The 13280-nt window shown below is 33.5% G+C and overlaps 1 protein-coding gene across 1 annotated transcript; it reads left to right on the forward strand.

Annotated features, from left to right (window-relative positions):
• Window positions 1-814: 814 nt before the first annotated feature.
• LOC107792212 (putative serine/threonine-protein kinase PBL7) lies at window positions 815-4856 on the forward strand. Its single transcript, XM_016614404.2, has 6 exons — window positions 815-1437; window positions 2029-2273; window positions 3254-3642; window positions 3920-4052; window positions 4299-4388; window positions 4479-4856. The coding sequence occupies exons 1-6, from the start codon at window positions 1119-1121 to the stop codon at window positions 4635-4637; spliced, it is 1335 nt and encodes a 444-aa protein (XP_016469890.1). The 5' UTR covers window positions 815-1118; the 3' UTR covers window positions 4638-4856.
• The last annotated feature ends 8424 nt before the right edge of the window (window positions 4857-13280 follow it).

Consider the following 13280-nt stretch of genomic DNA (forward strand, 5'->3'; position numbering starts at 1 on the left):
AGATATGTATCATATTGAAGAAGTGTCACTCTCTATTTTTCTGTAAGATTAAGAAATGGGTATGAAATTCTCCACATTAGTCGATCATTCAGACCCTTTGATTGGACAAGTAAACGTTAAGTTTCTGAATTGTAACCATTCACTAAAATATGAAAATAAATAGGTCCTGTGAATCCCTAAAAAGGTTGCCCTGAAATCCAGGGCATATTTTGACCTAAAATGAACACTAATTGCGGATCCATAGCTTATCATAATGGTGCTTTAACTTTTAAAAGTATTGCCTAGTCAACATGCAATTCTAGGATATCCATCACCCTATCCCATAGGTAAAATATTACTTATGTCAATCTATTCAACAATTTTTTTGCTTTGATATTTGGTAGATGGAAGTCATTACCACTGGCTAGACTAATCAGGACTCGCACCAAATAGGCCTACTAAGATTCGGCGGTCGCAAGGGCATCATGAAATTCAATACAAATTTGTCATTGCTTAAAAAGATGTGCTAATATTTTAACTATTTCTTGAAGACATTTACAAGTATACATGGAGTTTTTGTCGAAGCTTTCAGGTGTGCCTCAGTCTCCGACTAAAAGTGGTTAACTACCTCTCCCTATCAAAAGGTTCTCCATTTCTAGGATTCGATATATTTGATTAAGAATGAACATCTAAACCTTCCCACCACATCCCGAGTAGCTGTACAAGGGAGATGACAGAATATGGGCAGACAGCAAGTTGATAATCAGCAAATTATTAGAACCCCAAGACTTGAAAAAGAGTGCAAAGAAGTTCCAAAAAGGTGTTTCTCTGAAAGCAAGACAAAGACTAGACCTCTATATAATAACAAAGGAAGGGACAGAATGAAGTACAGAAAAACCATTATGTTATGAGTGTTGAGTCATGTGGCTATATATGTAGGGCAATATGACCTCCTATGAAGGGAAATTTGCAGCATTAATCATCTTCATCATGTGGTTCTAAGGACAACATCATGATATAGAAATCCAATACCAAATTCCTTTCTTTCATATTGCAGCCTCATAATTCTTTCCTTACACCAAAAAACCTCCATTTTCTCTTTCTTTCTTGTTTCTTCTTTGTTCTTTCTTTCTGTGATAATGGAAGATAACAACTCTGGAATTGCAACAAGCCCAGTTGGATGGAAGGGTAACCATAGCCATAGCCATCATCATTTGGAATCACAAAGTCATAAAATCCACCAACATAATGACATTCTCCCTTCTACATCTATTCTCTTGATAATAATTCCCATTATAATTATCATCTTGCTTATTGCAATATCTCTTCTCATTGTAATGCTTAAGCGCATAAAATCTGCCAAAGACAATAGGATTAGTTCAAAAAGCAGAAGTGTTATCAACAACAGCAATTGTATGTTCATTGCTCATAGCACCATTAACATCCATTCCAGTCCAGGTAATGAAGAAGAACTCTCAGTTCAAAATTTTCTATTTCTCCTTTTCCTCTTATTAATGAGGATTTAAGAACATCTACATCTTCAAGTGAGCATATTAACACGCTGGAAAATGACTAACTTCTTCAAGTACACATATTTACATACTGCCAAATGTTTCAAGATCTAAGTATCAACCCAAAGTACAAATGTGACGCCCTAGGCGAATCCCACATCTATAAAACACGTAAGAGATTAAGAGATACTGGGTATATAAATAAACATGCCTTAGGCCTTACTAACGCATTTTAAGGCCGTGCAGGCTTGGAGCCCAAAGCGGACAATATTACTAGTGGACCGGTTGTTACAACATATACAAATGCATTTATGAGCATTGATCAAATATGGAATACCCCTCCACCCACCCACACCCACAAAAAAATTGTTTTTTCGGGTACATGACAATGTCATGAACCAAACAATGATTTTCGAGTAAATCTTTATAATAAGCATTAGTGATAGTGTTGTAAAAGTGGCAAATAACCTGTTAGTATATACTAACAGTGTCAAAATCTTGTATATAATTGAAATCCATATGACAATGTGATTGACAGAAGTAAAGGGTGGATGTCTGCATGGAGGAAGTTCAGGGCGAATGCCACAACCTAAATTGAGAGGAGTTCAAGTATTCACTTACAAAGAGCTGGAGATGTCCACAGACAAATTTAGTGAGGCAAATGTCATTGGGAATGGAGGTTATGGTGTGGTCTACAAAGGAATCCTCACTGATGGGACTGTGGCTGCAATTAAAGTTTTGCAGAGGGAAGGCAAACAATGGGAACGTTCATTTAGATTAGAGGTCTGTGACTTCATTTATTACCTCTTCTTTCCCTTTTCTTCATCCATTGCAATCTTTTCTTCTGTTTTTGTCTTTCATTCTTTCACAGAATAATGTACATGTTTCTTTCTATTTGTTTGGTATTCATTTATTTGGTTATCGCTTTATTGCTTATTGTTACTACTTCTTCTTTTTATCTTTATTTTAGTAGAGGGTCTATCGAAATTAAACAGAAGTTTACGTACACATTACTCTTTCAAACATCACTTTTGAAATTATACTGGGCTTGTTTGTTATAATTGTTGTTGTTGTTGGTATTTTATTTATTTATTTATTTATTCATTGTACTTTGTGGGGTGGGTTTGGGGTTGCAAAGAATTCTTAATAATCAGCATTCTTGGTGCAACCACTAATTAACAAGATCATTTGGAGAGAGTAGATTTTTCTGGGGTGTTGACTTTAGCGTGTGCTATTTCTTAAAACAAATGGTGTAGATTCAAAGTTGTCTTTGAAGATCACTTTTTGTTTTTCATTCCAAAAGTGTTGACTTATTCCTTCTTTATTTTTAAATCTTTTATCCCTCAAAAAGAGCACAGAAAAAGGCCCTAGGATAAGATGCACCCTCATACACACATGTGATGGTACTTTGGCAGCTTTCGGTGTAATTAAAGCATTTCAGGAATGTCAAGCCATCAGAACCATGTTTCTCAGAGCCACTGTCTGTCACATGTAAATGATTCATATGATTGCAATACTGTAGAAAAAAATACAAGTTTAAATTTTATTAAGTGTATATTAGTTACAAAAATGAATATGTAGATTATAAAAAAAGGATTACCACTTTAGTTTCCTAATTTATGTCTCTTCAAATTTTGTTTTTATTTTATATAATATTGGATCAAGTCAGGCTTAAATGTCACAACAAGGACATTTGAGATTGAGTCGTAGTTGTTATTTATGGTGCCTCGAATTTTGATTACTCTGTTATGTGTTTTTGGCAGGTGGATTTAATGAGTCGCTTACACTCTCCTTACTTGGTTGAACTTCTTGGTTACTGCGCAGACCAACAACACAGGCTCCTAATTTTTGACTATATGCCCAATGGTTCACTGCGGCAACATCTCCACATTCCACATAAACAATCCAAGAATTCATTAAACTGGGGAATTAGGTTGAGAATAGCCCTTGATTGTGCTAAAGCCTTGGAATACCTGCATGAGGACACAACCCCATCAGTCATCCACAGAGATTTCAAGTGCAGTAATGTTTTACTTGATCAAAATTTTAGAGCTAAGGTCTCTGATTTTGGTTTAGCAAAAATTGGTTCAGACAAAATTAACGGTCTAATCTCAACGCGAGTATTAGGGACCACAGGATATTTGGCCCCAGAGTGAGTATAGTACATCAATCATCTGTCCATTACATCTCCCCTTATCATAAACCATGCTCAATGAATGTGAAAATTACAACACAATCTTGCACATGGGGTGGCTTCAGTTCCTATCTTAGCACATTGTCACTTTCTGTATTTTCCCAAAATCTAAATCCAATATGTGGTCCTCTGTATAGCTAATGTTTGAAGACTGATTAGTTGTTCCAACTTACAGCTAACGTTTTTCGACATAAGACTAACTTGTGACCATTAACCAACTCAATTCTTGAAACAGGTATGCTTCAACAGGCAAACTTACAACAAAATCAGATGTATACAGCTATGGTGTGGTGCTTCTAGAGCTATTGACAGGCCGTGTACCAATCGATACAAGGCGACCTCCTGGAGAACATGTGCTTGTCTCATGGGTCAGTAAATAATATTACTCCCTTTGTTCCATTTTGTACGACACTCTTATCTTTTTTGTCCTTTCCAAAACGAATGACCCTTACCTAAGCATTTGTACGACTATTACTAAATTCACTTCTGATGAGTTTTCAGATTAACATACAATTAAAACTATTGCTAAGAAAGTATGTTTTTACCAATAAACTATCATAAAGTTGGCGTGAGAAATCAGAGAATGCCTAAATCCATTTCCTCTGTTATTTTAGGCTCTTCCAAGATTGACAAACAGAGAAAAAGTAGTTGAAATGGTAGATCCAAATTTAGAAGGCCAGTACACCAAGAAGGATCTAATACAGGTGAAGTTAACATTGTATGTTGTGTAGTACTACATATGAAACCATATTCTAATGATTTTGTTCTCTTCTGCTAATGTGCTTGTAAAGCAGGTAGCAGCTATTGCAGCAATGTGTGTGCAAACAGAAGCAGATTATCGTCCATTAATGACGGACGTTGTTCAATCCTTAATACCTCTTGTCAAGACTTATTCTTCTGCATGTCCTTCCAATTCCTTCAGATGCAACCAGACCGTGAGTCCGAGGTCTTAGGAGCTATTCAGAATCTGAAGACGTTCCCAACATTCTACTTCTATTCCATTTCAACAAAGTAATTTGATCAAATGGACAATGACAATCTGTAACATATTTCTGCAACACCGCAAAAGACATGGCTTATGTACTTAAATAGTGACACCCTAAATTATTACTATTCATCAACAATTTTTGTACTATTATTCTACCATATAATAATCCCTATATTATTATTCACATGTAACAATTTCTGCATTAAAGATCCTGGATAACTAATCCGTGAATCCCTGAAGATAGGCAATTATCTTGCATAGTCTCTTATTATTCATTCTTTAAACTATTTTTCAATTATGTTTAATGTATAGGCAAGGAGAAGACAAAACAACATATATGGGTCAGAAATCTTAAAGTTGTTAATTATTACTCCATCCGTTTCAATTTATGTGTTTTGCTTCTCTTTTAAGTATGTTTCAAAAAAAAAATATATCTTTCTATATTTAGTAACTCTTTTAACTCTAACTTTACACATGATAAAACTAAAGGGTATTTTGGTACATTACAAACATTTTTAGTTTTAAGATAATAAATTTAAAATTTGATATTTTCTTATTTTTTAAAATTCTATGCCCAATCAAACTAAAACAAATAAATTGAGTACTACTTGCTACTCGACAGTGTAGCACAAGTACGGATAGCAGCTAATGTGACAATCATGAGACTGTTCTTATGAAAGCAAGCAAATGTAAACAGTTTATAAGGACGAATGCAGATTGATCACAGCTAGAGAAAAAAGTAAGGGGCAGAATATACAAACAAACAGAAAGAACATAGACTCCATGTGAGGTGATGGTTTGTAACTAGTAACAACCATTTGGTACTAAGGAAACATTTGTATTTAAGTGAAAGGTGGGTAACAAACTACAACTGGATTTACCTCTTATAGCACAGGCAAGGAGAATAAAGGAAAAGAGATTACTCCATCATGTAGCACTATATCCAATGTTCCCTGTGTCATTAATTTTGAAATTAATTAAATCAGACTACATTATTGCTTTTATTAAAATTATAACGTACAACAAGTGCTGTGAATTTGTAATTTTTCCTAATTTCAAACTATTCAAGATATTATAATTTTAAAATATTATCAAAATTCACTTAGTGACTTTGGACATATTCAAAATGCTAGTGACAAACATTTTTAGATAAAGGGAGAAGTAAATTATGAACACATATAGTTTTTACGTTATAGCACAACATATAGAATCGCACTGGTACAGTACTACTTTAAAGAGAAACCTCTAATTGGCAAATTATTGGAATATTTTGCAGGTTATATATGCAGGCATCTAGCTAGATCTAGCCCTATTGTTCTATGCAAAATTTGAAGAGATAATTAACATATTCCCCCTTCATCTCACAGGTGAGTGACATTAGAAAGTATGTCTTTATTGAGTGCGAAAAAAGAAAGAAAAGTATAAAATGTAGCAAGTAGAATAAAGTGGCTCAATAATTGTACAAGGTACAAATACCTTTTTTCATCCACAGAAAATCTAAGCCACTATTATAGTGCTCTCCTTATATTTTTGATTTTGATATGTTAGAGAATACAATTATATCGGACATAGTTGCATAAATTTCATCCTTGCTTTTAGCAACCGCTATTGTATCATTATTGGGAATAGCATAGACAATGCATTGATTTGCTTCTTACTGGAAAATACTCCAGATAATGAAAGATTCTTATGACTTTAGCTACATATGATGTTGGCACCTTCCAATACCAAAGCACAAAGATGTTTGTGCCTTCTTCAATCCATTCATTACTCAAATGAAGATGTTGTCGGTACACAAATTAAAGCATCTCGCATTCACGTAAATTTCGAAGAAGGGTTGCATCTGAAGGGGTGTGATGTAGATAGCCTATCTTAATACAAATATTCGTGGCTGGTTTCACGGCTTGAACCCGTGAGTTTATACAGAAATAACTTTACCCTTACTCCTAGGGGTGGAGCCAGCATTCTGGCTACGGGTTCGATGAACCCAGTAACTTTGGTTCAAATCATATATTTGTCTTGAAAAATTCATTAATTAGTGATAAATTAATAATTAAAACTCATAAGCTTGAAATTCTAGTTCCGCCTTTGCTTACTCCAAGCTTCCCTTCAAAATAAAGATGTTGCTAAATAAATATGTTATCATCTTCTTCAAAATATTCTCTTTGGATTTTGAGTTCAAATGGGACGGAGAAGTGTTACTTTCTAGGAGATTGTGTTTAGAGGAATTGAGCTGAATAGGTGAATGTGAATCCTTTCTCTATTTTTCCTTTAGGTTGTTTTGTTGATATTGACCGATACATGCTTTTTTAGGCTAAGGGATTAGAGAAATCAAAGAGTTAAATAGTGGTCCACTTTGTGACCACAGATTTTCTCTTCTTTTTTCCTTTTCTTTGTCTCTCGCAGACAAAGTTTATCTTCATTACACCTTTTCGCTGTAATTCTTTTGCTTTGGATATACTCGTTTTTGTGAAATAACCATATTGCATAACTTTTCTCTGGTAGTTGCTAATATTATCTCAGCATTTAAAAGAAAAAAAAAATTGTCACCGAAAAGAATCAAATTCGTTGCGTTGTCTTCTACATGATAAACCTATAATAACGAAAGATGTTTGTATAGAAGCTCTTACGCACACCTTACCCCTACCTTGGGGTAGAAAGGTTGTTTTCGATAGACCCTCGGCTCCCTTCCTCCACAAGAACTTTCCACCTTACTCTTGGGGTGACTCGAACTCACAACCTCTTGATTGGAAGTGAAGAGTGCTCACCACTAGAGCAACTCACTCTTGTCAAAGGACCTAAAATCAAAGTTTAGGAATCTCAATTTTTATGGGCTAGTGGACATAGATACTGTATATATATATATTGGCCCAATATTCTTGCAAAGTTTGATCGGTCAATATCGTTAATTAACGAGAAATTTTCAGAAACCACTATGTTTTAGTGATTATTAGCTTGTTATAGCTACGATTTACTAAATTACTTCCTATAGCTATGTTTTCAGTTGTTATAGACTGTATTCAATGTATTTTTGTTACTGTATTCATGAATACAGTAGCAAAACTCGGCGGAAAATAGAGGAGTCCAGCTAAGCATAGAATGTATTCGACTGTATTCACGAGCTGTATTCGTGAATACAGTAACAGAATTTGCGAAAAAAAAGGTCTTCTGCTGTTTAAAAACGGTAAGTGAATCAATTAACGTGATAGACTCCTAATATAACTCAACAAACTCAATTATAACACATAAAATTTAAATTTCCAGTTATAGAAAAGATTCTCAACTGAAAAATACCCAAAAATAGAGCAATCTTCAGAGATTCAATCCATCCTTTCTTTTTTAGTGGTATCTTTACTAAAATATTTTTTAGTGGTATCTTTACAAATAGATTTATATATTGAAATTATATAATTACATTGAATACAGTTAAATATATAAAAATATATTGAATACATGAAGTATAGCAGGTCATCTATAGTGCAAAAACATATGAATGCATACTGCAGATACATTTGAATACATATATACATCTGAATACATAAATTATATTAATTAAAAAAATATACGAATACATTCATAGAATATAGCGAGACAGTGAATACAATGAAATACATGAATTACAGCGAGATACATTGAAAGACAATGAAAAAAAAAGACAGTGAATACAATGAAATACAGCGAGATACATTGAAATACAATGAAGAAAAAGGTAACAGAATCTTCAAGACAAAGCAGCTACTTCTTTTTTTTCTTTTGCCGTTTTATTTTCGCATTCCTTCACCTTGTCAAAATCTTCTTCTTATAATCTCGTAGAATGAATTTGAATTAGTTGGACCGTGAATTTTGAATAACGAGTAGTTAAGCAAAAAAATCACTTCTCTACTTTCCATTCAAAATGGCGTGAAAGATATTGGATCTTAGAGTTTTTCAACTTCAACTATTTTAGATCGCCACGTTTGTTTCTAATGTAATCATCACTTCAGAAAAAGAAGAAGGTATCGCTGGCCGGAGGAAGGGGTTAGGGGTGACACAACAAGAAAGGGGGAAGTGGTCACCGGCTGGATCTGTCGTTGGCGGAACACAGCCCCTGTTAGGGTTTCTAAAAGCAGGGGAGGAAAAAAACGGGAAAAAAAGAGAAGAAAGAAGAAAGAGAAAGGAGGATAGAGGGAAGAGAGGGGGAGAGAGAAAAATAACACACAGCAAATTTAATGGCTTAAAGGTAGGAAGTGACCATAAATAGATATTTTACTATAAAAATTAAAAGGTAACTATATGAGATAATTTTTTAAAAGGGTATTTATTTATAATAAATACCTTAATTAATTAATTGGAATATCTATGTTCAAATATGAGGTTCTAACAGACTTACAAATCCCAACCAATACCGAAAAAATAGAACCAGTGAAAAATCAAACTAAGAGAGAATTTTGATCATTTCAGTTCGATAATGTATTTGTCTATCTATGAATGTAAAACTAAGCCAATTTGTAACATAATTGCCCGAAGTCTACATTTGAAATTTCGCTTCCTTGAATAGCTGTATTTAGCCCCAAGTCACAAAGTTATTTATGTGCCCCAAATATAGTTTAGTTTTCTTTTATTATCAAGATTCAAGCATCTCAAAGTAATTGGGAATAGAGAATAAGAGCTAGTCCTTACTCTTTAGTTGAGGCATCTCTGCCGTTTTAGTAACGAAATCCAGAATATTTGTGGCAAATGGGAGAAAAAATTATATATTCTCCGGGTATATATTCATTTGAAATAGCCGGCACACAGCACAGATGGAATCAGAAGAATAGTGTTATTTTAACAGGAAAAGTAGTTTTGTGATTTTACTTGGGATCATGTGTAAAATAAATTCTTAAGAATGATCACCTTTGATTAAAAAAAGACTAATTTAGTTACTTATTTTATGTATGAAAATATTCTAGGAATTATTCTTAACTTTGTCAACTTCACAAAACTAAGTTGCTAGCAAATCCAATTAAAGAGGTACGTAGTAGGGTCAGTGAATACTTACATGCATTTGGTATTAAATTAGGGAACTTTACATAATTGTCACAGTTTAAAAGAAATATAACAAATTCTTAGGATGAAACTCAATATTACAGTTGTAGTAGGAAAATATTTATATTTGTAGCACACATTTCCATTAAAATATGAATATTAATTATTAATCTCTAAACATAAGCAATTTGAATGGAAAGTCAATAATTCTTTGTACAAAAATCATGCCTTTTTTTTCTCTTTATCTATTAGCTTTCCTTCTTTTTCTTCATCTTCTTAATTTTATTTTCTGCCGAAGCCAATATATTTTCTAAATTTGTTCCATTCGTTTTCTTTTTAATTATATTTCTTAAGTTCTTCTCTTCCTTCTTTCTTCCTTTCTTAACATAAAGATCTTGCTTTGATAATAATATATGTTAATATATACAAAACGTATATATAAAAAATATATATTGAATTAACACATATAAAATATACATAAAAAATACATCTTCAATTAAGATGACACTTAGACATGTGAAATATACATAAAAAAATATATCTTAAATTTAATTAAGATGGCATATAAATATACAAAAAAATATACATAAAAAATACATCCTGAATTAAAATGGCACTTGACATATAAAATATATTTAAAATATACATTAAAAATACATCTTAAAATAAGATGGCACTTCACAAATAAATATACAACAATTATATACATATAAATACATTTTGAATTAAAGTGATACTTGATATACAAAGTATAAAAGACGTATAAATCAATACATCTTGAATTTAGGTGGCATTTACATATGCATCAGATTTTCAAAAATGGAGTGAAGAAGATGAATGTTGGAAAGGGAGAATGGAGATGGACAAAAAAGTACTTCATGTGATTAGTGAGTGAGTTAACTTATTAAATGTTGAGCTTAATTTTTATAATATGCTAATAATGAAAAGAAAGTGCTCTTTATAGAATAAACAATAAATGATGCTATTTTTTTAAAATAATAGTTAAAAAAGAATCAAGCGTGTAAAAAACCATTAAATTACATCAATTTATCCTTGTTAAATAATCTGATAAGGTGAAGATATATGTTACTTAGTTATGGTAAAGGCTGGTAAATGATACTTTATATGCAAACGCATGTCATGTATCATCAGGGGCGAAGCTATATTGGCCCAAGGGTGGTCAACTGACAATCCTTTCGCGAAAAAATTATATTACGTATAAGGTAAAATATTACTTGTTATTGATTAAAATAGACTTTGAACACTCTTACATAGCCCACTGACAAAGGGTGTTCAAAACACCTTATTAAATTTACTCGCTTCGCCAATGTGTATCATTGATAGATATAAATATCGATTAAATTTATCGGTTGCACTCTGTTGAATACTAGATTAACATATTAATAGTCAAATTATACATTTTTTAGATTCCAGCTTCACGGGTGACTTTTAGTAGGCTCCTACCAATTTATTAATGTAGAAATTTACTATACATCTAATGTAAGATATAGTTGCAACTCTCACCGATTGCCGCAAATTATTATATTATGATAAAACTAACAAATTAAAATACAACATAGAAAAGAATACAAGGTTAGGAAGCACTAACCTTGTTTGGTAACTAATTAGCTGATAACGATACTTCAAGGTGAACACTTGTCTTATGCAAAACCTCTAGAGTAGAGTAGCTTTTAGGACCACAAATACATGAATTATTGTTTGACTTTGTGACTTCGCTATGAAGTTTGACAAATAAGGATTGGTAGCTCACCTGTAAATTCAAAGTGGCAAAAGCAAATCTGTGCACGTTCTTTTCTGTTCCAACTTTGTTAGAACACAAAGATCATTGAAACAATTTGAACATTGGCTTTTAAGTTTGGTGAAAACCAAAGATAATAGGCATATAGATCTTAATTGGGAAGAAATCTTGTCTTACATCAATTGTTAAGTAAAAGATAGAATTTTATTTTTGTTGCAGATATAGTTTTCAGACAGTATGGGCAAGAGAAATGATGCCAAAAGCAATAAAATAGTAACAAGAGGCGGAAATAGAGATAAAAAGCTAATCAAAAAGCTATTCTAGGGTTTAGACTAAGATATTTTTTAAGATATTTTCACAGACAATCTGCCAAAATGCAGGGAATTACAAATATATAGAAGAATATTCCCCTAGGACCACTACTAAGAGATAAGGTTGTACCCTTCATCAGCTGACAGTACTATCGAGGACCAAAAGTACTCATCGTACAGAAATTACAGACTCAATGCGAATACTATAAAACATAAACTATAAACTTAAGAGGATTAAAGTGTAATACTTGAAACTCTCTATTTAATTAGACTCCAACTAACTATAACAGTCAGGTACTCCTCCGCAAGCGACTGGTACTACTCCTGAAGCATAACAATGGCTTTCCACATATCATTCGAGCACCATTGCCCTTCCCTTAAAAATCTTCCTTGTCCTCGAGGAAGGAAGGAAGGAAACTTCAACTTATCACTGCATAGTTTTCCCAAGTAGTTTGTTCCTTCGACATTTGTGACCACTGGACCAAAATTTGAGGAACTGCCTTGTTTCCTCGTTTGATCATCCTTCTGTCAAAAATTTCTTGAGGTTCCGCATAGTGTGAGCTGGTAACATTAATTACTGGTGGGTGATTAATCCTATCAGGGATGGCATAAAATGGCTTAAGCTGAGAGACACGAAAAGTAGGATGGATAGTAACATGAGAAGGAAGTGAGAGCTTGTAAGCAACTAGACCAATTTTCTGTAGAATCTGGTATGGACCATAATACTTGGCTGAAAGCTTAGAAAATGAGTGGTTAGAGAGCGTAATCCGCTGATAAGATTGAAGCTTGAGATAAACCCAATCCCCCTCATTGAAATTCATGTCAGCTCTATACTTATTGGCCAATGCTAACATCCTTTGTTGTGCCCTGTGAATGTGGAACTTTACCTTAAGTTCCTTCGTAGTGAGGCTTCGATCCACTTCCTCATCAGTAGCATCACCTGGTAGATAAGGTAGATGAATATGAGGTGGTTGTCCATAGAGAGCTTCATATGGGGTAGTTTGAATGGCTGAGTGGAAGGTGGTATTGTACCAACATTCTGCTAGTGACAAATAGGAAGCCTAATCTTGTTGGCTATCAGCACAAAAATTCCTTAAATAGGTCTCTGCAGTCCTGTTAAGCACCTCAGTTTAACCATCGATTTGGGGATGATAGGTTGTGGAAGTACTGCGGGTCACACCTTGCATGGAAAAAAGATCTGTCCATACCTTGCTGACAAATACTGGGCTCCTATCATTGATTATATTTTCTGGCATACCATGTAACTTGAAAATATAATCCAAGAACACATGGGCCACAAAAGTAGGAGTGTAGGGGTGACTAAGGGCCAGGAAGTGACCATATTTGGTAAGTCTGTCCACCACTACCAGTATAGTTATTTTGCCCTTGGATTTAGGAAGTCCATCAATAAAATACATACTGATACTAGCCCAGAAAGTACTAGGAATCTGCAAGGGCTGTAGCAATCCATGATAAGCACTACTATCATACTTGCTCCTTTGACATGTTACACACTGTCTCACATAAGTTA

The sequence above is a fragment of the Nicotiana tabacum genome, chromosome 19 (assembly GCF_000715075.1).
Source record: "Nicotiana tabacum cultivar K326 chromosome 19, ASM71507v2, whole genome shotgun sequence".
Classification (NCBI taxonomy): Eukaryota; Viridiplantae; Streptophyta; class Magnoliopsida; order Solanales; family Solanaceae; genus Nicotiana; species Nicotiana tabacum.